Below are 25895 nucleotides of genomic sequence, written 5' to 3' on the forward strand. Positions count from 1 at the left end.
ACTGACAATCCACATCTGCTCTTTTTGAACATAATGCAGCTGCCCCCCTCAAAAACAGCACACTCATTAAAGTTACAACATGAAAAAACCCATAGCTTAAACACTGTAGAGGTGGTCCAGTATTAACAGCTCACAAAACTAATGACATATCCTCTCACATTACAGCAGTTGTCAGTATGGCCAGATTTATTATGACGTTCATCATTGTTAATACTATTTTCTGAGTCAAAGCGACGGTCATGTTGGTGTTGATGATAAATGGTGAGCCAGACGATGTAGTTCACACAACCTACATGAATGTGTGTCGGTACCTGTAGGGATGTGAGTATTAGTTAGGCCTAAGCAGATGTTGACTTCAACAGCCTGTCTGCAAGCTGTTGTTAACTAACACTCTGACCAGGCAACACACCTTCAGGCAGTGAGCTGCTCAGAGAACACTGTTTCTTCAGAAACCTTGGCCAATAAAATAAATACTTAGATGCTTTAGCCCTGTTGGGTTCCAAGGATAAAGGCATCAGGCTTCAGAATCAACTTTTTGGCAAATCCCATGGACTGCTTGGCAGAAATCCACGAAACATTCCTTACTAAAATGTTCACCACAACTACGGACTCGCTCTGCATTTGAGGGTCTGCTTAAGTGCTGTCTATAAATAGAAAAAAAAACAAAAGAAACAAAAGTCCATCCATTTCTGCTTCAGCTCAGGATTCCTAGGCAAATAGTGGATGGAAGCTCCAGGCTTTGGTGTGCATCCAAAAACAGCACAGTCAGGCGAATTAACAGAGGTGGACTCCCACTGGACCTGCTTTCACTTTCAAGCACCTTTGCTGTGCTGGAAGTCTCAGATTTTCTCATTGACACTTGTTTAATGTCCATGAACAGTGATGCATACTGAGCCATGATTGGCCTCAGGTTTGTGATGTCACAAACATCTGCACGCAGACATATCAGTTTAATTTTCAACAACAAACTCCTCCATGAGCAGTAGTGTTGGTCTATTGATCTTAATAGTTAAGGCCTGATGGTTGTTCCATCTACATTGTTCAAAAACTGTAATGGAATTGAACGTGGGCTGATTCACAGCCTTGACTTGTTGCAACTTGTACATGGTTGCATTTTTCAATTGAAAATGTGTTAGTGTACACAGAGGGGACCGCATCAGCTGTTAATAAGAGAGAACAAAATATCAAGCTTAAAAAAACACAAAACCTATCCAACCGGTTTCTTATATGAACTGACATGAAAATGACAAGGGTTTTCTTTTTAGGTATTTATGTGCTGGGTTTTGGGATGTAAAACTACAATTTCAAATGATCATTTCTTCTGTTTACTAAAGGGCTATTCACACTGCAGAGTTGACACTGATACCAGTCATACTAGCCCTTGGCTGAATATCAATATTGCTTCTACAATGCTATTTTAGCCCATTTTCAAACTGGCCCTATGTTTAGATCATTTTGTGGGAGATAAGCCCGCAGACTCTGGACTAACACTGCTCTGGAGCAGTGCCAGCAATCCCTTGGCTAAAATCGGAGTTAGGCCGCTAATGAATGTACCAGGACTGTGCCAGTGTGACTGCTTTCTTAGGCTTGGACTAAGAAGGCTGTAAGAATGCTTATAGCCCTGACACAAGTGTGGTGTGAAAAACCTGTAAACCTTTAGGCCGCAAACAGTTTTAGAAGTGAAACAAATTGCATTTAAGACAATAACAGGAGCAAGTGTCACTCTATATGGGGTCCTGATGCATTTGTGAAGAGGCCCCTCGTACTTAATATATTATTACGCTGACATACAGTGTATTCCAAAGTATGGAGAGAGAAATTTAAAGTTCTTTAAATTACTTTAAATCAAATGGCACACATGGAATCTAGGGCTCAGGGCCCTGGTAATCCAGCCTGGTATGTCAGAGAAACTGTGGCTCATTAGATCATTTTGTAGGAGCTAAAAACATGAGATATATGTCAAACATTTACAGATAATGAGATTAAGGAACCCTGGGCACAGATCAAATGCCTCAAACGCCCCCCGTCCCACAAAGCACAACCCTTAACACAAGAAGGTAGCCTGATGTCTGTAAGTTCTGGCATCCTCCAAGTAAAAGGGGGAAGGCTTTTCTTTTCTTTTCTTTCTTTTTTTTTTTCCTTTTTCTGTTTTTTTTTTTTTGACTCTCCAACAAGAACAGTCATCACTCAAACTTTTGCTCTGGAGGTTTATTTAGTAAACCACACATGATGCCAAATGATTATCGAGCACAATGATCTCTCAACACATCCTGTCAAGTAAAGCAATGAGCTGGGCAGATGTTGTTTACGGGAGTAATTAAAGATAATTTGCAAAAAACAAAACAAAAACAAAACAAAAACCCAAGTTACAAACCCACCAAAATACATTAATCTGTTGGATGCACCATGACATGTTTTAATCTCTTAAACTATAAACTTTCATTGACTTCTTAATATAGTAACGCTGCACATCCCAGATCATCGTCCTATGTCGGCTTCTTTTGCTGTGTTTGCTGTATTTGTGTTGGCTGATGTTCTTTTAGATAAAGTACTCTCTGTACTTGCTGTATTAATGAAGGCTCCATGAGTTACTATCCTGGCTGCTGTCTGGAGATGCTGATCACGTGACGGCGAAAGGGCAGGGGCACGCGCAGGGTTTTTTCACACTTTTGTAAACAACATGGCGATTCACGGACTGGCCCTGCTGCTAGCCGACTGAACAAACACTGAGCTGTCAAACCTTCTGCCTCTTCGTGCGGTGAACGTCACACGCTGGAGCCCGTTGAAGTCACCCGTCGGGCAAATTGTTAACTTCGCGCCGACACGACTACGAGCTGGACTGACGAGCTGTCAAGAAGACCGTTTGACAGTCAAACGGTAAGTCGTTAGCATTTGTAGCTAGTTAGCTCAACAAAACCATCCTCTTTATCTTGATCACGATAAGCCTACCTATGGGGCAAACATGCTGTTCGCTTTTTGTGCCGAACACGTCATTTGTCAATCCGAGGAAGTAGACGTACAGTGGCAAGAGCAAATAACTCGACTTAATATCGGTTTAGCTAATGCAGGTGTGTGTGTTTTTAGCTATTGTTACCTTACTTCTGTTTTCACATTTCCTCTCTAGGTCAGTTCACACACACACACACACTCTCTCTCTCTCTCTCTCTCTCTGTCTCTCTCTCGTACTGTATGTGTGTTCACCTGCTTTCCGCCAGGTAAATCTAATGCTGTCATTTAATGTCAAATGGTTCTCCCTGCCAGGCCCTCTTCAGTCTATGGGCTCTCAGTCCAGTTCTGGGATGTCTGGTGGAAGGGGCTCTTCCAGTGGCAACCCAGCTGAGCAGTCTGATACAGCAGAACCGAACCAGAGCAGCAGCAGCAGTAGTAGCAGCAGCAGCAGCAGCAGCAGCAGCCGAGGCCGCAGGACGGCTGACAGGCAGCAAGGGGACAGACAGCCGGCATCAGAGGAGGACGTTGACTTAGCTGAAGTGCTGGCTTACCTACTGAGGAGGTGAATGGAGAGTTCAAATTTACACTGGCATCGATGTTAACACAACAACAACATGAGCACTCTGCACCTCTGAACCCAGCTTGGTGCAACCGAAAGGAGACAAAATCCAAGTGTCTTGCACATCAGAGATTAACGCTCTTTTTGCAGTGCAGTGCAATACAATAGCTGTATATCAACTTACATAAATGTACTTTAATTTCACTGTTTCTGGTCATTTAGTATATATGGTATGAGGATTCCGCTTGAGTGAGAGTCATTACACAAGGCATCTACATAGCATCAACTCATCACTTTAAATTTCATTTGGATGTAGTGCATTGATTGTATCAGATTGAAATTCTTACATTAGATACCACCCCCTACACCCTGTTGTACTATAAAACACGAAAAAACATGCCCCTGTTTTGTCAGTCAAGCTCATGAATGGGAGATGACAAGATGAACATGCAGCATGTAATCACACAATGAATTAGAGTAATGTTTATTTGAAACAGCAGAACAACCGAGTGTGTGCCCCTTGATCACACTACTAATATAGTTGTGAAGAGAGGTATAATTGCAAGGTGTTTTAACTACTTAGTGAATGGATCAGATAAATGTTTGGTGTTTGTGTGTGTTTGTGCATAGCCTGTAACCAGAGACACAATGGAGAAATATGTGATGTGTGTGCTGTGCACAGTCAGTGACACAGCTGCTACGTGTTTACTGTGGGTCTACATCCATCATCAGGTCTGCATTACCGGATCTGATATTTAGCATTTTTTTGATTATTATTGTTTTTATTTGATTACTAAAATGAAATTCTTTGGCTCAGACGTAGCCTGCAATCTGCAAAGTAACTACTAACCTAAGTTATCAAATAAGTGTAGTGGTTTACGAAATTTGCCTCCAAAATGTTGTGGAGTGGAACTTAAGTACTTAGTAGCAATACATGGAAGAAGTGGACAAGTAGCAAGACTTACTGCTGCCCTAACTTCGATGATGGGTGCCTCATTCAGCCAGCAGTGTGTGACTACAGAGTTAACTTCATGGTGTTGGACTGTGGTGGCTCTGGTTTGCAAAAGGCCCTTAGAAAAGAATTAACGCTTGTCACATCTTTATTATGTGACAGTTTATTAGATACTCAAAGTAGAGGGATAGCTTACAGTGTTATTACATCCCTGCCAAAAGAACAAATAAGTGAAACATCACATTACATTCCAGTGTTACTAGAGTGGAGGTGGGGAGTTTCCCATCCCTATTCCAGGTTGATTTTAATTCAGTTACAGTTGCTGGGAATTTTTTGAATAACACCAAAAACCACAACTAACAGAATAGTTTTCAGCACTTGGATGCTATCCATGACAGTGGCCTCCAGAGATAACACAGCAAGAGGAGTCAGAAGTAGAAAGTATGAGGATCTGGAAGACTTGAAATGAATAAGTAGCACTCTCATTTCTCACTTCAGTTAACATTTAACTACTCTGGAGCGAGCTGCTGATCCCCCATCTGTTACAGTGAAGCTGCACTGTGAAAAACAGAAGACTGTTGCTTTACCCACAGCACAATAGGCATTGTGCAGGCAGGTGTCTCACAGCATTGTTTTCTGAATGAGTTTTTCAAGTGTTATTACATTAAGATGTCTGTTCCACTGTTCCGTGTTATTCCGTTAATTGTTTGAGGGTTGAATTGATTTGATCATCTTGTATTGACATTTAGACCAATTGGTACTTGGGCTGACGTGAGTTTGTGTGTGCAGGGGCCAGGTCAGACTGGTCCACGGCAGTGGAGCCACAGGGCTGCAGCTGGTCCAGTCATACTCTGACTCTGATGAGGACAGCGATGGAGCCTGGGAGGGTCGGCTGGGCGACCGCTACAATCCCCCAGGTAATCTCATACTAATACTTTCCACTGCAAACTATATTGTATCACACTTTAAAATATCATAGAGCCCCTCGCCATCACTCCTCTGCTGAAAAGATACATTTTCAACAGCCACACACATTTGAGAGCTTATGAAGGTTAGTTTGAACCAAACATTTACATCAATGTAAAAGGGAGACGTTTAAATATTTTGTACAACAAATTAATCTATAAAGCTCGCAAAAACTAGTTAACAACTAATAGTTACTTTCGATTGTGAGTTCTGTGTTTCTTGTCCTCCTCAGTATCATTTGATATCAGAAAACAAAGTTGTTGTTGAATGGTCATTCAAATAATAATGTTGACAACTTCATTTACATGCACACTAACGTTCCTCAATTTTTACCAAATTTGATACGGCTCATGTCAGCTTGTTTCATTTCTATATACAGAATTAGCCCTCATTCCAAATGTAACATTTTCCTATTAAGACTGCGTGATATGCTGTATGGAGCATTATTTGGAAGTGTATACACTGAAATCTGAATATGCATCTTAAATGGGGTTTTTACAGCAGTAAAAAGGAAACAGACACACTGTCTGTTTCCTGTTTACGGTCAGCTCTGTGTGTCGTCATGGATACTTTGGGATACACAAACCAACAAGCCATCATTTTGCAAAGCTGGGGTAGAGGCACATGCCCCAAAGAAAAGCCCCCATTTCTGTTCTGAAGGAGAAACATACAAACTTCCACTTTTAAACATCATGAAAGACCAGGATATGATCAGGTTTTAGGCATGCACAACTATTGCAGTGTTGATATTTTCGAGAAGATGGTGGAAGAAATGAAAGAGAGAGGTTGTGCTCGCATGGTCAGTCAAGTCTGCCACCACTGAAATACCAAGAAAATAATTTTATTTTGACTCAAAAGAATTCAAATGGTATAAATCACTCCAGCTGTGAAACACCTATGACACCAGACATGACATGTTATTTTACGTTAATCAGAGTATACACAGCTGCACGTAAACAGGAATTTTAGAAGAATATTTATTTTATTAGCCATGTGAACGGTTTTGTAGGAATCATGTTATTTTAGTTAATGTGTCAATTGCAGAAAAGACTAGCATTCTATTCCCATAAATATGACTGTTGAAAACAGAATGTAATGTGTGTATATATAACAAGGTGCAAAAGTTTGATTTGTGTGTGTTACCTTTCAAGTGGACACCCAACCTGACACACATGAGGTGGACCAGAGTGAGATCAGGACTCAGATCCTTCTGGCCACGGCGTCCTCTGCCCAGAAAGGCCGACACAGTTTCACCCACATGCTAACAGAGGTCAGACCACAGAGATAGCATGAAAATGGTACCAGAGTCCATGCTTGAATGTAATTTGCAGATTTCCAAGATAATGATGATTTGAAACAATTAAGAGCTCTACTTTAGCATAACAAGATTTCAACTCCATTTTTTTTCCATATTTTCTTTAGATGACTTAAGTAACTCATTTGTTTGTGATGGCTAGTTTAATTCCTGATTGATTCTCACCAGTTTGATGTCCCCTCTCTGATGAACTCTTTGCTGTTTAGAGAGAACAAGGCAGATGTAGAGGCTCCAGTTTTTCCCATGGAGAGTGCAGTCGTATCCGCACACAGTAAGTGTTCTTTAAACTCTACACATTTCCAATATTTCACAACAACTACCGCAAGGAGACACAGAGACTGAATGTGAACCAGTTAGACCATAAAAGTAGCACATTATGATCTTTTTCATGTGACTGCTGTATATTTTTTGTGAAAATCTACAACATGACATGATGTTTACTCACACTGTCTGTCAGTGTCAAATGATATTGACCCTGGTTCCTTTGCAGTTTTCTGCCAAACCATATATCCCACAAGGATACATACCTGCAGAAAGCCTTCTGTGGCGTGTACAGCGAGGAGGGCAACATGTTTCTCTCTGCCTGCCAAGGTAAACCCCGAGATCCAAGATGACAACCCAGAGGAACTGAATCACATCTAATTAGTGTTATAGACATATAGTCATAGATAGTAGTCATATTAATTTGTTTCAGGTATTTAAAAAATAATAATTATATTAGTCCTTTGATTATTTAAGAAAAAAAACTTTTTATGTTGTTTGCCTTAGACCAGAACATCCGCTTGTACGACACAACCAGGGGGCGCTTTCACCTACGGCGAACAGTGAAGGCTCGTGATGTGGGCTGGAGCGTGCTGGACGTCTGCTTCACTCCTGATGCACAACATGTGCTCTACTCCAGCTGGTCTGACTACAGTAAGACTAGGGGACCTGTAAGATCATCATCAGTCGATGATGCTAATTAGTGACGTGTTTTGTTTGCAAGAGTTGTGGCCTGGACATCTAGTGATCCCCCAAGAAGCATCCATACCATTCATATGTGGCTTTTAATGATGATGCAGTAACTCTTGTCCCTGTTACTTAAGCATGTTGCAGTGAGCTGAGCTACAGTGCCAAGAAAATGAAAGTTGAAAACACAGTAGGCTAAAGTAGGGCTGGACAGTGTAGCCTTAGTATACTATTGTGATATTTTTTTTATACAACATACAAAACATGTTATTTTGAATTCCCCTCACTCATAAATGCTATGACTGTGTGACAAAATCAAATATCACAATATTTAGACTAAATACCCTCATATTGATTTTGGGTTGATATTTTAGGGATGACAATTGGTACTCATGATTAATTAGTTAATATTAACACTGTAGGATTTTTCAACAGTAATGTGGATATAATGACTAAGTGAGTAAAGACAAGTACAACACTCTGGTAAGGGCCAAAACAAGGGGAAAAAAAAACAATAGTATAATAGATCAAGTGGGACTCGTCAACTGTCAGCCTGGTTACCAAGAAAAGGAGGAGAATCTTGTTCCGGTCGTGTCGGTCTATCCTGAGCTTTATCAGACAGAAAAGGCCATTTATTTGGAGCACATCATACACAGTCTGTACACTGAGTGTAGCGCTTTTTTCCCACCAGTTGTAAGCTGTGTAGTCTGCCCTCTGTTGCCATAGTGTTTGCTAATGTCAATCAAAACCAGTGTGTAGCCTCTTTTCTCTCACAGCACAAGCGCTTCAACCTAGCGCTCTCAAGTGCACTGCCAGCACTTTTCTGCTGGAGAAACAAATAAAGTGGACAGGGGCCCTAAGGTCAGAGAAGGACTGTACTGTAATGCAGCCAACAGTGTTACACTTGTGTCATACCAAGATAAAACAATATTCCAAATCTGAGGCAATATATATTCTAATATTACAACAAATTATATGTTATTGATGTTAAGCTAATATAGCAGAAAGGGTTGCAAAACAACCAAGAAAGTAAATCAAGTTTACCAAAAAGACACAAAATCAGAGTGAGCACAACCAACAGTTCCCACTTCAGAAGCCTCTTTCTTCTGATGCTGGCACAGGAGCTTTTAAGCTTCATTACCAGGCCAGGTGCACCTCGTTGAACAATTAGATGTAGTACACCTGGGCAGAGAGAGAGGACAGGAGGGGGAAAAAGGACGAACAGCACAAGGAGCAGATTAAGCTGTGTCATGTAATGAATAATAACTCATGTGACTGTCTGAATTGTGAAATGCGTGCACTATATGGTGCTCTGAAAAATGTCCCTTATAGAAAAATAAAAGTAAAGTCTGTGGCTTGGTAACTTCTTTCTGCCAGCAATTCTACAATGTTACAGTATGTGTCCCATTTTATAGATGGAATGAAATCATGTCATTTGAACCAACACCTGTCAGTGATGACGCTGATGATTCATGAATGTGTGAAATCTCTTACAGCTCAAGATGGAGTGAATTACTGTTTCTTTTAAAATGAGGATTTCTGACATAGTTTTCGTTGGTAGCCATGTGTCGAACTAAAGCTAGAACAACTTCTCTTTTCTATTGTGGCCCAGCAGATCAAAGATGTGATTTTCAGTGTCAGAAAACACTGAAAATCAAATCGTTGCATGTTTTTGCAGCGTGACTGTTAATACATGGTTGTGTTCTGCCAGTACGTGTTCTTAAAATGTGTTGTTGTATTCAGATGTTCTCTATCTCTCTCTGTGCCTTCCCCACAGTTCATTTGTGCAGTATAGATGGAGACAGTGAAAACCACACCGCCCTGGACCTCAAGTTAGTGTTTCCCTCATAGTAACTTATAGCATTACGGAGCAGGTAATCTATCATTCCCTACAGGCCGCCCCTCCTCTCCCTTCATTACCACCTGGATGAATGATGCTGTCAGAACTTGTCACCTCAACATTCATCCACATGCTCTTTGTGTGTGTGTGTGTGTGTGTGTGTGTGTGTGTGTGTGTGTGTGTGTGTGTGTGTGTGTGTGTGAGTGAGTGAGTGCGTGTGTGTGTGTGCGTGATTGTGTGTGCACGCATGCATTTGCTAATTGGAGAGCTCATTATTTCAACAAAGCGCTGCCATTACACTCACACCACTCCTAACAATAGCATTGTTTAAGAGTTGATTGGTGCCTCCATCAAGCTTTTTGGTGTGGGATCACATGCAGCAGACAGTGTAGTTGTGATTCAATATTGGTGCCACTGCTGTAGTGTTAACCTGCTTGTGTGTGTGTGTGTGTGTGTGCGCTTTGTAGTCCAGATGAGAGGAGGTTCTGTGTGTTCTCACTGGCTGCGTCCACAGATGGCAATGAGATCCTGGGAGGGTAAGTACAATTTGCTCTTATGTTTCAAGGCATTGGCTGACAGAGTTGAAACCCAGACTGAAGTCACTTTTGGAAATGTGGAATCAAGCAGCTCCTCTTTTTCTGCTAATTGTTCGAGGTTGATTTTTTTGAATTGTTAAAGACAAGACACCTGTATCTAATAAAAAGGATGACTGGTTCAGTTAAATGTAAACCTTGAAGCAAATATGTTTATTCTCTCTCTTCTCTCCTCTCAGAGCAAACGATGGCTGCCTGTACGTTTTTGATCTTGAGCAGAATAAGCGAACGTTGAAGGTCAGTGTGTCAGTGTGCATTTGCTCTTTATGCTTGTGGGGCTGCTTGTACCTCTTTCTGAGTCGCGTCCACCTCTTGTGCCTCATTCTGTGATCAAGGTGAGCCAGACATTAGCAGACCTGAAAGTGTGCCGACTCACATAAAGTTTTACACCACCCCGCCGTCTGAAAAGTAGCAGTCTAGCTCAACCCTGCAGCGGGACAGGGGGGGTTAACCCTCCTCCCTCTTCCCACAACCCCCCTCTGTGTAGAAGTCAGTAGCTGGCCTCTACCATCTGCTTCATCACTGTCTTGTGCTCTCTTTCACTCTGTCCATTTCATTACCTTTGCGTCAGTGTGTCTGACCTTGTTCCTTTTCCCCATTTTTCTGCCCAGGATAATACTGAATGTGGTCTATATTTTTCTTAGTCTTAATAAATCCTATGAAAAGACTGAAACCAACGTTAAACTGATCCTGCATACAGATATCACCTGTGGCCAGAGTATCATTAATGTTATTCTTCAGCTCCACTGTTGTCCAAAAACTACTAAAAACTGACCAGTGAGCCACTTTTGTAGACTGGGTGACATGTTTCTTTTTCACAGTAGATGACATTGGAGTTGCAGTTTATTTTGAGTAGATCCCATACACACAGTTCTGTAGCTGTAAATAACCTCTAGGGCACCCAGATAGTCCTCAGATGCATTATTTACTTGTTTGTTTTGGTGGTGTTGCAAAAAACAACAGTGTTTTTTTAGCTGCAAATATTAGTTGATTAACCAATTAGTCAATCAAAAGAAAATAAATTGTCAACTGTTTTGATCATTGATGAATTATTTTATCATTAAAATCATCAAAAGCAAGACAGTCATAAACATTTGCTTGGTCCAGCTTCTTAACTGTGCAGTATTTAAGAATTGGCCACAAGTCAAATTTATATGCAAAACAAAAATCAAGCAGCGTATCACCAGTGTAACTGCAAATTGCTGCAAACTGTAGCTGATGTTAGCGCAGCGGCTGTGGACCGGGAGGAGCCAGTACTGAGATTTGGTTAGGATGGTTACTTCAGTGGATATCTGTGCAAAACAACACACCAGCATTGTAATGTCAAAATTGCTACTCATTAACATTCTGTCGAGAATTTGATTTATGAAGGGTTTCAACTAAAATTCCTATAAAATGCCCCTTTAAATGTAAAGATATACTGCTTTTCTTTGTTATTCATAGAGTGTTTGGCTTTTTGACTGTATGTGTTACAAACAAAGCAAATTTGAAGAAATTACTTTGGGCTCTGGGAAAATTTGGTTTTGGTCTTTTCATAGGATTTGTTGACAGTAACAGTACAAGACAGCTGGCAGCTCTGTGGGGCTGTGCTGAGGCCCAGCAGTGCTTTTAGCTAAATGCTAACATGCATGCAAACATACTCGCAACAATGAGGCTCATATGCTGATTTCTAGCAAGTGCAGTCATTTTATGATGTTCAACGTCTTAATTTCAACATATTTTTATTACTGGTGTTAATTGAAGGGCAAATGAGGCTGATGGCACCGTCATTAGTTTTGCAGGTATTTGATCATAAATCAAAGGGCTGACCAAATAAAACATTTGACCTGGTGCCTATAGATGAAACGATAGTAGAACATTTTGATTACAATTCATCCTGAGGGGCATGTGAATGTCTGGGGCAGATATTTCAGTCTGAACAAAAGAGGGACTTACTGACATCACTATCCCAGGTGCTAGCACTGCTCATAAAGAGTATCCCCATCTTCACTCATTATTAATGTTGCACATGCACAAGCATGCAACGCTTTCACTCAAGCATGTACACTACACACTGTCTCTCACAAAGGAAACCACACACGCTCACTGGCTTGCACTCCCTCCACACAGTAACGCTGACTGTCTTTTGCGTCTCTACTCATCAGATTGATGCCCACGAGGACGACGTGAATGCGGTGGCGTTCGCTGACAGCTCGTCCCAGCTGCTGTTCTCTGGCAGTGACGATGCGCTGTGCAAGGTGTGGGACAGACGGACACTGCGGGAGGACAGACCGCAGCCTGTCGGACAGCTGGCTGGCCACCGAGACGGCATCACCTTCATCCACAGCAAGGTGGGGAGGAGAAGAGAGGAATGCTGCTGGTATTTTATCAATCTGTCAATGAAAAGCTCCCTAAATCCTCGTGGGTAGTTGAATATGACTGATGGCTGGTTGGAAGTTGATTAATTAAATGTCATTATTAGCCAAGTTTACTGTATCTTTCATCTAATTTACTGATCTAACCCTGAGGTTTGTTTTACTTTAAATTTGGTCACCTGTGTCATGACTGTGCCAGGGTGATGCACGCTACCTGATCAGCAACTCGAAGGACCAGTCCATCAAACTCTGGGACGTCAGGAAGTTCTCTCCCAAAGAGGGGCTGGCAGCGTCCCGCCTGGCTGTCACCCAACAGAACTGGGACTACCGCTGGCAGCAAGTTCCCCAGAGAGGTGAGGAGGAGTAGGAGGAGTAGGAGGAGAGACGAAGCTACTGGCAGTGAATGAGTCATGAGAGAGGCGGGGAGGTAGAGGTCACCTGGAGGAAGACAAGAGGAGGGGATAAAGATGAAATTGTGTTGTAAAAGAAGCGGGACTGGGCCAATGACAGAGAGGTGAAATGTGGGTGTGTATGTGTGGTGAGGGTTAGGGTATAAGGCAGTAGTAAAGCCATGCATAAAGAAATGAGTGATTAGCATTGCAAGTCAAAAAGGAGGGGAGGAGCAGAGGTGAAGGATAGGAGCTCAGATAATGGGATGGAGCAGCGAGAGAGGGGGAGCAAAAATCTAAAAATAGAAAGTATAATATCTAGTTTACGCCCCCCCCCTTTTTTAAAAACATGTTTAGGATCAGTTAAATGTGTATTTACCTCCCGGTCATGTTGTCCTTTTCAGCCCTGAAGAGACACAAGCTAACAGGCGACACCTCTGTGATGACGTACCGCGGTCATGGCGTTCTGCACACCCTCATCCGCTGCCGGTTCTCTCCAGAGTTCAGCACTGGACAGAGGTTCATCTACTCTGGCTGCTCCACTGGCAAAATCATCAGTGAGTGCCTCCATGTGCCATGTTATTTTGTGTCAGCACCACAGACTGTAAAAAACAACATGGTTGTAGTCCGCATGACGTCACCAGCAGATTTCTGAGGAGCCAGTTGTGATGTTTGGTTTGGTGGCTCCAGTGTCCAAATTTACCTCCGAAACATGACTCCTTAAGTTTTTTCTTCTTCTCCTTCTTTGTCTTTGTCCTCTTCCTCTTCTTCCCTTTCATCTTACCCTTCGTCTTTTTCTTTGTCTTCTGTTTCTTCTTCACGTTTTCTTCTTTATTCTTCATCTTCTTCTTCCTCTTTAACCTCTTCTTTGTCTTTTTGTTCTACGTCTTCTTTGGCTTCTTTGTGTTGTTCTTCATCTTGTTGTCGTTGTTGTTGTTCTTTTAGGTTGCTGTCACTCAAAGCTCCCCCGCGCTTAATTATGCATAACTTTAAGCCTTAATATAAATTTAAATGAATATTCCCCTCGATACAGTTGTAATAAATGGAGAAATTAGAAAAAAAGTTTAAAATCTTCAGAGACCAAAACCATTAATGTACCAAGCTGTAAAATGTATTTTTAAATGGTCGTCTGTTGGGATTGACTCACTTATGGGGCCAGCCTCAAGTAGCCACTCAGGGAAGTTTTTGCACTTAATTGCCTTAATTTTCCAGCCACAGAGCTTGCAGCTTGCTCAAAACTAGTTAACCCAGTGTCGTCATTTTTACACAGAGAATAAATACAGTTCTGATGTGTATGAGGATGTTATACAAAGCACATGCCAGTTAGTGGCTTACTCTGTTGAATTCTTTGTGTGTCTCCAGTTTATGACGTGCTGACGGGCGCTGTGGTCTCCAGACTGTCGGGCCATGACGCGTGTGTGAGGGACGTCAGCTGGCACCCTTACGAGGACAACATCGTCAGCAGCTCTGTGAGTTCTGTTAATGCAAATTGTTCTGCTTCATAACCATCACATTAAATTGAAGTAAAAAGGATGTTTTTCCAAAGTTGTTTCTGAGTGAAGTCAGAGAATTTGATGGGTTCTGCTAATAACCGGTAATCACATGGAGTTGATGTTAAAAACAGCAGCACAGTTTAGCCCTCACCTTCATCCTCATCCTCCTTTGTTTCTCCACAGTGGGACGGAGCGGTGCGAATGTGGGAGCACAGACAGACGCATCCTCTAGAGGAGGAGAGAGAGAGGGACTCGCAACAGGTGAAACACCTTTGAGAGGGTGAGAGAAGACAAAGGAAAAAGATGTCAGAGGAAGTGACATCACAACAGAAGGGGCGAGGCTGGCCCTAACACAGGACGACAATAAGCTCAAAAGGACTGGGAGAGACTTAAATATTTTAAAATTCAATGCTGGATATTAATGATTACAAATATAGCGTGGTTGTGAAGTGTTCATTTGGAAGGCAGTTATAGCCTTACGTTGTCATGTGCAGACTAGGGCGCAGTGAGATGGCCTACTCCTCTTTTGTTTTTGCCTCACAGTTTTGCGTCCTCAGGCCGAACCTTTTGAATTTGTCCTGTTAACACTCACTTAATGAGATATGGAAATGTAATGATAAGTTAGTGACATGAAAATCATTGTTGGATATTGCAGGGAGAAACTGAGGATGATGATTCTGTATAAATGTATAGTATTTTCATGGTATGTGTGTTCAGGGAGTGTATTCAGATAGTTATCAGCAAGCTGACTTCGGCACAGTTTTGACTCACGGGCGTTCATCACGTACAAAGTTCACCTTTTAACACGCAATATACCCAAAGTCACAGCTCCTAAACCTGAGCTTACCACCGGTGCACGACTTGGTCCGTTCTTCAGGGGAAATTTCTGGTAGTCGCCTATGTCGTCTATCTCTAGCACACCACATAGACCAGGATGCTTAAGATATACTGCTAGTTTCACCGTCTTAACTCACAGTGAGTTTATGCTCAGTTCTCTTTGGACCACCTTAAGTCTGAAGACAATTCTTGTATTTACACAGCCATAGTCTGAGGTATTGTTATTGATCCCAGGTCAGCACTCAACTCTGTAAACACAAGCCCTGAGTCGATTGAAAAAAAGAAATAAGAAGATAAAGTTTGTTGGCCAATATAAACTTGTGATCTGTTTAAAAGATTTGAATGTGACTCGTAATATGTTGAGACTTGGTGAAGGGACTGAAAATGTGAGCGTGGATCAAAACTCACACACTGATCTGTATATGCAATTTTCAGGTGTTTATATCAAAGCCCAAATTTCACTTGCCGTTGTTTTACAGAAACAATAAAACCTCTCTTAAAATTTTACAAGCGGAAGCTTTTTACTGAGTATTTGCTGCTGTTGATGGCAAGCCCTGTTATTCACATTTATATTTGCTTTATCAGGCTTTAAACATGCGGAAGTGGGGCACGGAGACACTAAAGGTGAACTAAGTGGAGATAAGTGTCCATTTGCACATCGCATGGTCCTCTGTGGCAAAATGGGATGCAAAAGTTATCCTTTTCCGTTCCCTTTAAATACTGCAAGCACAAATGCTGCATGTGCATTTACCAGTAGCACCTAAGAGACAATTAGCTGCAGGAGCAATAGCAAAGTCGCCTGAAGGTCATTGTTACAACAGCAGTGCAGTAAGAGGTCTAAAATTAGGCAGAGATTCTTTGGCATGTCTGGCTGCAATTCCTGTTCCTACTTAACACAAATTAGATTCTTGTAAAAAAAAAAAAAAAAAAGCCACCAACACAGTGGAAGTAATTATCTGTCATCTGCAGTTTCAATGAAAGGAATTCAGGTCACAATTCAGGAGAACTTCTCTGAGTCCAGAAAGTAATCAAAAAATGCATGTCCTATTACTGTTTAGTAGTTTTTAATTAAAAAAGGACACTTGGGAATTTGTATTCGAATAACTGAGAAGGCGAATGAAATGGAAAGGAACAGCGACTCTCCTTACATATCATGATGTAACAACTGTTTCACCAAAAAAAAAAAACTTTCACACATGGACTCCAGCAGTATTTCTGTTAGTGTGGAGACTATATTAGAAGTGGGACTGGATGTCCTCACTTGTAAAAACACTTCTCGTTTGTTTTATTGAGCATAAATCCCATGGAAAGACTAAATTTACTCAATTTGGCTCTGAGAGTTGGGGAGGTTTTAAAAGGCTCTGGCCTGAGGAGTGGGCCTGGAAATAAAAAAGAGTGAAAGTGCTGTGAGAAACGCAGCTGTTCAGAGCGCCAAATGCGGGCTGGCAACACTTTATAACTTAAATTAGTTTTGGCTCGAACAGCTGATTCTAAGAATGGAGAGACTTGAGGAGAACCAAAGAAGGAGCCAAATGACATGTTTGACTCTTTTCGCAGGACTAGACGGGCCTCTTTTGATGCTTCATGCAAATGTAATTGAACAGAGTTGCAGCAAACAAGAAGTCCGATTGCAAAAATGTTCTTTGAAGCCATTATTTAAGATTTACCGTTCAGTTTCAAGCCCCAGAGTGAGTTTTTTTTCTTTCTTTTTTTTTCATATCATCAGCTGCCATCTAAAGGGATCAAATTCACAATGTGTTGGATCATTGTTTGAGAATAATGGGGTCAGTTACAGCAGCAGCTAATACCGTGTCTACACTCTGCGTCTGTGTTGTGGAGGGGGGAGGGCTTTTGAGGGGAAAGGGGACAGAGGGGTTGTATTTTTATAAACCATGTGTCCTCCTGCACGTCTGACAGTGATAGAGTGGAAAGGCTGCCAGAGTGGAACTGCTGTGCCTTTCAAAGACAAAAGAAAGTGAGGCCAGGCTCCGCCAAAGGGGCTCCAAAGAGAAGAGACTCTATAAACTACAAAAAGTAATCATCAGGAAGACAAACGGAATAGATAAGCATGGATCTGAAGACTGAAAACCCCTCCAATGGCCCCACACCAGAGATCAACTTGGAGAAGTTATGCAAGATAGCTGCAGAGCTGATACTGCCGGGAAAGTTCATCCTCAGACTCCTGAATGCTGTGCTGGTGTTTGTCACCAACATACTGGCCAGAGTCTTCGGAAGCAGCCTGGTCAGAGGACATTTCCACCTGATGCTGTCTGGTTTGGTTCTGTTTGGCCCTGTGCTGAGCTTCTGGGTGTCAAAGTACAGCATCTTCGCCAATAAGAATAACTTCTTGTACAGGTGAGAGCTCTGGAAATGGTTATTGCTGTATTTAGGCGTTTAAATGGAAATCTTACAGCTATTTGCTGGGAACTAATAAAGCAGCTGTATGATTTTCATTTGGACCTCAGTGCTCCTTTAAAAACTTTCATGAATACTTGTCATTATGAGCCAAAAGATCATTAAAGGAGCAATATATCAGAATTTGTATAAAGCATCCAAAAATGAACTAAAATGACCAAGAGAATGTGAGTAAGTTTTGACGCCATGTCAGAGATGTCTGTGCATTGTGTTGCAGAGACATCTATCAAAGTTAACATGCTAACCAACTAGCCTCCAGCCTGGCCTGTCTCGTAATACCAATTTGTACCCCAAGAGATGATAATCCAATAGTAGCTCAGGCCTGGTCACATTGTCTGCTCACCCAGCTCCAGTTTTGTTTTCCACTCCAGTGCCATGAGGTCCATAATCCCTCCTCCCTCCCGTGCCTGGGGAATAAAAAAATCCAACACCCACACAATGCTCCTAGCTCTGCTAGCCGCGAACTGTGCAGTGAACTGAGCTTACTAGCTAATGACAGATACAGTTAGCAGTTACTCTGGTGACATACTGCCTGTTTGTTTGGAATATGACTCAACAGATGGCCAGTTCTTACGCATTGCTCTTTTTAAGACCAAGTTGTAATTATTCTTTAACATTAAATATGCTGTAGTCTAGCAGGATTTTTCAAGTAGGTATATAATCACTTCATTTGAGTAAACAATGACTCAGAATGATTAGTTTACAGATTCAGATCTAAGTTAATGTAAACATCTTGCAAGTGGATTGTTGATTTCATTAGTAAGAAATGCATCATTGCTCAATTCAGTGAACAGTGAGGTTTTGCCACGACACCCATACTTGGTCTGGTTTGTAGCTTATGATGGCTCATGCTAGCTTATGTTTGCTTACTTTGACTCCTCTCGATTGTTAATGTTAAGAACATCCACCAGTGACCTTTGTTTTATCTTGGTCCTTGTTCCCTGTCTTGTCCATGAACAACACAAGCATCAAATACTCTTGTCATAGTGTGCTGTACATTACCTCTAACATGCCTTTTATATTTTTACACTACAGGTTTTCATCTTTACACAATTGCAGTGACTACAGTCATCCCACGATATGTAGTGCTCTCAACAGAAAAGTTATAACTGTATGGATGGTTGTGGTGATTTGAGTTGAAAGAGTATCTTTCTCTTATTACCTGATTCCTCAAGATAAATCTGTATGATTTCTAATATCTATCAAATATGATGTTAATAGTACTGTATATTGTATTGGTGCCTTTCCTACTGTACATTTTAAAGGGCTGGAGTGAATTAATACAAGTTTGAACATGAATTGAGTACCCTTGAGGCTCTGCTGATTCCACACATTTTTGTGAGGTTATTTAATGTGTTTTGATGTTATATAACTCAGGATGTGAAGCCATTAGCCGAGCAATCATTCATCCCTTTGCAGAGCAAAAGATTCAAGTGGATTTAAAAAACTATTACATCTAAGCCCAGAGCTTATAATTCAACCTCACACATGGCTCAGTGGGCCAGTCCTGTGGCACATTCACTGATTTCTGCCTCAACGCTCCCTCACAGGAAGTTCCTGAAGTCCACTTGGGGCTGGACCTGCACCTTCACAGGCTCCTTCGTCGTCCTCCTCTCCATGTCCGCCCGTCACTCCATCTCCCTCTCCCTCCGCCACCTCTCTCGGGTAGGCTTGGTGGGGTTGCTCTGGTGGGGCTGTCGGCGTCTCCTGACCCTGCTGGAGGACGCCGCAGGAACCTGCTACGAACCAGTGACCCCTGCTCAGGATATCCAAGGCGCTGCCTCTGCAGCACAGCCCCTGCTGCTCCTGCATGAAGACCTAACCAAGGCCTCCTGCCTCAGAGCCAAGATGATGTGGAGAGGTTACGAAGTGTCCCAGGAAGTCCTCATCCTCTGCTTGTGTTGCCTGCTGCTGATCGAGGAGATGTCCGTCTTTGGCGATCACGTGGCTCAAGCAAAGTCTCTGCAGAAGTCGCCTGGAGGCCCTCTGAGATTCATCTTCCTCCTGTGTGTGCTTCTGCTCGCTGTTTGGATCTTCCTGCTGCTGTGTTTGCTCGCACACTTCCCCCAGTTCCCCTCCCAGCAGCTGGGAGGAGCTCTGGGCTACCTGGGGTGGAGGGGACTCTATCAGGGACTGTACAGACTCAAATCGAGCTGGAGCGGTCCCGGTCTGCCAGGAGAGGGGCTTTATACCACCACAGACATCGATAAAAAGCCCCAGTAGTGTGAAACCCATAATAGATGATTTAGGGACTTAATTGTGATTTCAAAAGCTCAGACTCAGATGAATATGCAGGTGATGTTCAGTGTCAGCCAATGTTTAAATTTCAATTCACATTCGGACAAAGGAAGTGCACAGAGTTGTCGGAATCAAGTTGCTTTATTGTGTAATCTGAGCCTAAATGAATGCACAGTCTGAAAAAAAATGAATTTTCTGTCAGCAGGTGTTTTGTTACTTGATAATAATGTCACACTACACCGCTTGTATCTTATTAGGAAGGCTGTGAGTGTGTTAAGAGTCAGTCTCAGTAGATGAGAGCTTTGCCATCTCCTCTGGGCTTCTTAATCTTGTCATAGTTCTTGTTAATGATGTCAAACAGCACCGCCTGGAGAGAGAAACACAAAGAGAGACGTCAGTGGGAGAAAGATATAAGGAGGATAGACAGCGAGCGAGAGAGACAGAAAGGTTAGAGGCGGTAATAAAAGAGAGAGATGGCCAGAAACAGAACTGCGATTGTGTCAAACAGCTCCTTTCATCATCACCTGTACCGCCTCGTTCATTAGCAGCATCAAACATAGGAGGACAATAGCCACAGGAACGAGACAAACAGTGATTAATGGACGGGAGATGGAGTGCCAATCAATTTAACACAAGCGCAGCAATTAGTCTAATTACCTTCCTATTAAGAAGGAATGGATTCCATTTAGCCAGCGTCCCTGCTGCTGGGACACCGCTAGAATATTTTATAGGTGTCTGGGTGGTTTTACTCAAAACACAGAGCACGATCACAACAGAAAGAGTTTCATGTATGTGATTTACAATATTAAGATTACATGTATGCAGTCTCAAATGTCGTACAACTTGACTTAGTCCCATTTCTTTTTTTATAACTCAAAAACAACCCAACAGTCAACAACAACAACAGGGTGCGGGTGTCTTACATATGTGCTGCAGATCTCCAGGACCACAAGGCGGAGCTCGCAGTACTGATACTGGTCCAGCTCATGAACCAGCTGCCGGTAGTCTCCCTGCAGCAGGGAGCACACAACACACAGTTGACGCACATCAACAACTTTTTGTTATCCTATCGCTGCGTGTGTGAACATTAAAACTCAAACACACAAATATACACACAGGAGAAAGATGTTAGAATGAACCTGTCTGTTGAGATACTGACCACATGGGGTTGTTTGGAGGCTTTGGCCACAGCGTCACCTCTCTCGCTGTAATATCTAAAGAACCAAAGAAGGAGAAGTTACAGTTGCCTAGAGGATATGTTACTCCCAGACCGATAGTGTCTCATCAAATGCCCAAACTCAGTTAAAATTGTAATTAGGGTTACAACAGGAGGAGCTTTTCACAGTACAATAACCTCAGTTTCAGGTTGAACGAACGTTTTATCATAATTACACAAAATATGATGTCAGGCATGAAAATTGATATAAACTTGAAATATCTAATATGTTAAAATTCAATACCATAGATAATATTATCCGGCTGTTTTTAAACCACCCTTTAACTAGACACTGGTTTACTGCTGGAACTTTAATATCAAAGATCACCAGAGTCCATTTTTGTTCATGTGAGACTTGAACTTTGAACAGCAGTTATTAGTTTTGCTTAAGGCTAAGACGTTTGGAGCATATAAAGTCAGTAAATTTACTAGTGTTTGTTACAAAGTGTTATTTCCCTAAAGGCAGCATGCTTAGGCTCTCACAAAAATAATGCTGCCCAATCACCACTAATGAACCACGAGAAGTGTGCGGTTAGGTTAAAAGTTATGGGGTTTTATTTACTTATCTTCCTGGGCGTTTACCTTTGGGCAGCTGGTAACAACACACAAGTGTGTGAGGAGGGGCCGACTTTGATTCAGTCAATTCAGCCTATAAGTTTGCTCACATCAGCTAATATTAGCCAGTGTGTACAGTCCATGACACTTGTGTTTTGTTGCGTATGTGCGGCGTGAAAAACCAACACATTTATGATGCTGATACAATTCACACTGTTTGATCAACTAAAAGTGAAAACCAAAACCAGCCAAACTAACTGACAAAACCTGTGCGGGTGGAGAGGGACGATGCCTCTTGTTTGTGTGGCGGCATCTTTTTTTTTTAATCATTCAAATAAAAATTGAAATAAAAAAAAATTTAAAAAAAACTGACTACGTTGTTGTGGGCTCTTACTTTGAAATCTGGGTTTGGAATGCCTCGATCTTGGTGCGTGTGTTGGTCATCAGCTCAAACACTTTCTCCTGTTGCACACAAATGAAGATATTAAACCCAACATTCACATGAGAAACCAGAAATCTCTGAACATCTAAACAAACAGAATAAGAAAACCACTGTCCCGCTCCAACAAAGTATCAGCAGTTACTGACCTGTACAGCCACTCCAAAGTTGTTACCGTCTTCAATTTTAGGGACCTGGAGTTGCACCCACATCGACACCTGCAACAAAAATCTGAATTTATACATCTCTCTTAGTGTAATATATGTGTTTGCCAGTGTTCACAGTTAACACTGTTATTATGCCCATTTAAAACAGGTCTAACTATGATCACCAAGTGAGCTCATTTATCAGAGCTGTTGAAACGTGAGCTCATGAGGAGAGCTCACACGCCATTCCTTACATATACTGTACACTAGGTAAGAAAAGGTGATAACCATTGTGACTGGTTTCCTTGACTGACCGTGTTGAGCTTCTCCTTCAGTGTCTGGATCTGAGGCTTGACCTCCCGCAGGAGCCTCTCGACTCGCTCGTTGCTGGCGATGGGACCACAGGGCGGCCCTGGTGCACAAAACATCCCCAAACATTAGTCACCATATCAGAAGATTCTGGTTCAGTTTGGCTTCACCTGGGCTGCTTTCTAAAGGGATTTCCTTTTTTTTCTAATTTACAACACATGCATAAAAAACAGCTTAATGTTGTCTTTAATTATAGTTGGTCTCCTCATTTTCAGCATTTTTTGGTTAGGGAATAGGTGGAAAAGCAATAATATCTGGCGGGGATTGATTTGTTGCTAAAATTTAATAAATATGAAGTGTAGCTGCCAAATTATTGTCATGGTTCACCTCTGATAATGAGATTTGTGAAATTAATCAACTAACTGGCATAGAATTATTTTAAGACACCAGTCTTCATTTATATTTTCTTCCCAACATAACAAACATGTTTTTGTACAGACTGCAATCACACATAACCCAGGGTTGTTATTGTACAGTACTTGACAACTATTTCTTCTCCTTTCCATCAGAATGTTGCTTCATCATCCTCTCAGTCTCCTCATTTACCTGAATCTTCGTCTTCTTTATCGCTGTCCTTGTCTTTCTTACCCTCCTTCGCCTCCTTCTGCAACATAAGAACAGAAGGCAGCAGGTCAAAGAGTTTTCATTGCCTATTAATCTCTAAGACAGCTCACCCACGTGACTTTTTTTTCCCGAAGATGTCAAACGAGGGATTTTTTTTTTCTTTGTATAAGAAATGTAACCTACTTCCAGCAGTCCCCGCTCCTGAATGCACTCTAACAGACTCAAGATTGTTCCCAAGAGTTGCTGCATGATGCCAAATATTCTTTCAACCCATTTTTCCCCCCACATTAAACTAGCGACACTGGCAGGGCTGCGCTCTTTCCTCCTCTAAATCAATGTGTGCAATGTGGCAGCAACTGCTAAAACAGAGGGGACATCTGTATAAATATGGGATAACAGAAAGAGTGAAAAAATAATATCTTTATGCTTTCATCTTAACGTTAGTGAGGATTTTGCGCTGCACTGCAGTCTGCAGGATACTTCCATCTCTTAAAACAGCTTTTTTTTTTTTTTTTTTAATAGCGCTAGTCCAATCAGAATAACCTGAATGTGATTTTCTTGCCAAATAAAAACACATCGAGCGTTTTAAAGATCACCCGAAATAAAAAAGGCCCACTCGCCAATTTTTAAACATTCCTTGGAAATTACACAGCGATTGGTTGCCATGGTAACAAAGGACACTTGTGTTTTGATATTTATGAAAACGCTAAATATAAACTCGTGGCTGAGGCTCCCAGTTGAGAGGCTCTACACAGTCGCTCCCAGAAGAAATTCGAGGGTTAGGTTTGGGGAAGCTAAATCAGGAGGGGGGGGGGGGGTACCTGTGTGTCCTCAACTTGCCAACAAACAACTAAATTAATCTTGTTCAACTGTGAGCAACTGACCCAAAATTTCAATCACATTTTTCATATTTTCATTCTTCACACTGACTGACATTTTTTATCCCGAGGCTGGTAGCTGTGTTTCCATGGACAATTTTGTGCATCAGCCATTTAAAGGCAATTACATAAAAAGGATCGTTTGATTACATGCAACAATTAATTTAATTGGAAGAGCTGTGTGACAGGTGCAAATGTAATGTGCATGTTTGATCAACTTCCTGTCCTGAAGATGACTTATTGTCTATTCACTAGCAGTATTTGCTATGATTTTCTTCTACTTCGGTATGCCACTGCCATTGTCAGTCCGCGCCAACAGAAGGTCCCGCCTTTAATGCCGTGACTTCGCACTTCGCTACCATGGACGTAAAAATTTATCTAACACGGCTGCTCCGCTTTTGTTAGCAGTGCTGGCTCAGGCATGTGCGAACTGACCAATCAATGCAGTCATACGTGATGTTGATTTTAGTTTAGTTAATGTCTTTACAGGTAACGACAAACTAAACGGATCAACTGTGCTCAATGAAACAAAAAAATCAGATTTGTATCACATTTTCTGCCTCAACCCTGCTGATCGTGAGACGTACCTCCTCCTTCTTCTTGCGTTTGGCCTCCTCCTTAGCCGGGTCTGGTATCGGGATGTCCAGCGGGGCCTTCAGGGACGCCAGGTCATCGCAGCTGAAAGAGTTCTGACAGAAAACACACGTTCTGACAACCTTCCCTGGCACTGACACACACTCGTACGTGCCAGACAGAGCTCAGATTACAGAGCATGAGTTGCTGAAACATTGTCTCAAGAAAGATCACTGTAAAACAGTATTTGAGTCAAGCAGGAGGAAGTCAGAAGGAAAACTGAAACCCAGAGCACACAGCAGTATTTTTAATACCTTCAGTAAGCTCTGCAGCTCTTCGATCTTCTGAGGGAAGAATGATGACACCAGGGTTTCTGCCTGTTGTTAAGAAAAAGAGTAATAATCAGTAGTGTTTACATCAATTCAACACTTTATCTCATGGGACTGATGTGGAAAAAAGATCTGGAAGTATCGCAGAAAAATTACCTCCTTGGTGAGGTTTTTGCAGAAGGTGTCCACCTGCAAAGACGAGACGGTGAGAATTAGTTCCCTTGGTGTTTTTGGCGCTGTGTCTACATGAGGGAACATCCTCCCAGGCCGTTTCCAGGCTAATTGCCTGACTACTCCCTGCTCACCTGAGTGACCCCTGCTGTCTGCCTACTTATCTGAACAAACCGTCGGTTATCTGACCGCCACCTGTCAGCCTCACCGACACAGCAGCCCGGGCTCTGGACCTTACAGCAGGATTAAACGCTGCTCTCCGACACTTTGTGAATCATGCTAGCAGTCACTCGCGCTCACCTGTTTCTTCGACTCGACGCCAATACCCAGAGAAGCCATGTCGTCTCTGCAGAGGGAAAGTTGTTCGGTTGAGTTTAAGAAAGGCGTGTAAGCGTCAGAACAGCGGGGAGAGACGAAAACAAGAGCTTTATTCTGTGTAATTCAACACCGTGCACGACACGGAGACATACTCACAGTTACTCAGCATAAAGAGCGAAAACGAAAGTAAAGGCGAACAATCAGACAGTTCCGTACTTTCCCAATTTTCATATCGCATGAGCCTGTTGCATTGTGGGAGTTGTAGTTTTGTTTCTAAAAAGGAAGTTTACCCTCCGTTTTTACTTTTCACATCCCATAACGTGGAAAACTTCCGTTATATTCAGTGTTGTATAATGACAGTGTATAGTATTTAGCCTTCTAATTATTAGAATAACAATACGAATTAACACTACTTATTATAAATATTATTAATAATACTGTGTGTGTACAATTAATAAGTAGGCTAAATAATATACATTATTCACTAGT

The 25895-nt window shown here is 41.9% G+C and overlaps 3 protein-coding genes across 3 annotated transcripts; 2 read left to right on the forward strand and 1 right to left on the reverse strand.

Moving 5' to 3' along the window:
• The first annotated feature begins 2634 nt into the window (after positions 1 to 2634).
• On the forward strand, positions 2635 to 15702 carry dcaf11 (ddb1 and cul4 associated factor 11). Its single transcript, XM_037080187.1, has 15 exons — positions 2635 to 2877; positions 3262 to 3511; positions 5250 to 5377; positions 6578 to 6696; positions 6948 to 7012; positions 7232 to 7332; positions 7510 to 7656; positions 9467 to 9521; positions 9997 to 10065; positions 10302 to 10359; positions 12267 to 12452; positions 12676 to 12829; positions 13270 to 13422; positions 14228 to 14334; positions 14542 to 15702. Exons 2-15 carry the CDS (start codon positions 3276 to 3278, stop codon positions 14632 to 14634), a joined length of 1671 nt encoding a protein of 556 aa, XP_036936082.1. The 5' UTR covers positions 2635 to 2877; positions 3262 to 3275; the 3' UTR covers positions 14635 to 15702.
• A 123-nt stretch (positions 15703 to 15825) lies between these two features.
• On the forward strand, positions 15826 to 19854 carry LOC119009154 (fat storage-inducing transmembrane protein 1). The gene is made up of 2 exons (XM_037080188.1): positions 15826 to 17550; positions 19161 to 19854. The coding sequence occupies exons 1-2, from the start codon at positions 17264 to 17266 to the stop codon at positions 19831 to 19833; spliced, it is 960 nt and encodes a 319-aa protein (XP_036936083.1). The 5' UTR covers positions 15826 to 17263; the 3' UTR covers positions 19834 to 19854.
• Positions 19855 to 19970: 116 nt separating this feature from the next.
• psme1 (proteasome activator subunit 1) lies at positions 19971 to 25665 on the reverse strand. Its single transcript, XM_037080189.1, has 12 exons — positions 25563 to 25665; positions 25389 to 25434; positions 25074 to 25106; positions 24903 to 24965; positions 24603 to 24704; positions 23120 to 23177; positions 22519 to 22616; positions 22208 to 22276; positions 22014 to 22081; positions 21008 to 21062; positions 20772 to 20858; positions 19971 to 20215 (listed from the first exon to the last, which is right to left on the reverse strand). The coding sequence occupies exons 2-12, from the start codon at positions 25425 to 25427 to the stop codon at positions 20135 to 20137; spliced, it is 753 nt and encodes a 250-aa protein (XP_036936084.1). The 5' UTR covers positions 25428 to 25434; positions 25563 to 25665; the 3' UTR covers positions 19971 to 20134.
• Between the last annotated feature and the right edge of the window lie 230 nt (positions 25666 to 25895).

Source organism: Acanthopagrus latus, chromosome 19, assembly GCF_904848185.1.
Source record: "Acanthopagrus latus isolate v.2019 chromosome 19, fAcaLat1.1, whole genome shotgun sequence".
In the NCBI taxonomy this organism is placed as follows: domain Eukaryota; kingdom Metazoa; phylum Chordata; class Actinopteri; order Spariformes; family Sparidae; genus Acanthopagrus; species Acanthopagrus latus.

What these genes read in the sequence shown, in the direction of transcription:
- LOC119009154 (XM_037080188.1), top strand. Translation starts at nt 17,264, where the DNA reads ATGGATCTGAAGACTGAAAACCCCTCCAATGGCCCCACACCAGAGATC. An exon ending in AAGAATAACTTCTTGTACAG is followed by an intron (nt 17,551 to 19,160) that starts GTGAGAGCTCTG and finishes GCTCCCTCACAG; the next exon opens with GAAGTTCCTGAAGTCCACTT.
- dcaf11 (XM_037080187.1), top strand. Translation starts at nt 3,276, where the DNA reads ATGGGCTCTCAGTCCAGTTCTGGGATGTCTGGTGGAAGGGGCTCTTCC. An exon ending in GTTTCTCTCTGCCTGCCAAG is followed by an intron (nt 7,333 to 7,509) that starts GTAAACCCCGAG and finishes TGTTTGCCTTAG; the next exon opens with ACCAGAACATCCGCTTGTAC. An exon ending in GCAGCAAGTTCCCCAGAGAG is followed by an intron (nt 12,830 to 13,269) that starts GTGAGGAGGAGT and finishes TGTCCTTTTCAG; the next exon opens with CCCTGAAGAGACACAAGCTA.
- psme1 (XM_037080189.1), bottom strand. Translation starts at nt 25,427, where the DNA reads ATGGCTTCTCTGGGTATTGGCGTCGAGTCGAAGAAACAG. An exon ending in GCAAAAACCTCACCAAGGAG is followed by an intron (nt 24,966 to 25,073) that starts GTAATTTTTCTG and finishes TCTTAACAACAG; the next exon opens with GCAGAAACCCTGGTGTCATC. An exon ending in TGGAGATCTGCAGCACATAT is followed by an intron (nt 20,216 to 20,771) that starts GTAAGACACCCG and finishes TTCTCTCTCCAG; the next exon opens with GCGGTGCTGTTTGACATCAT.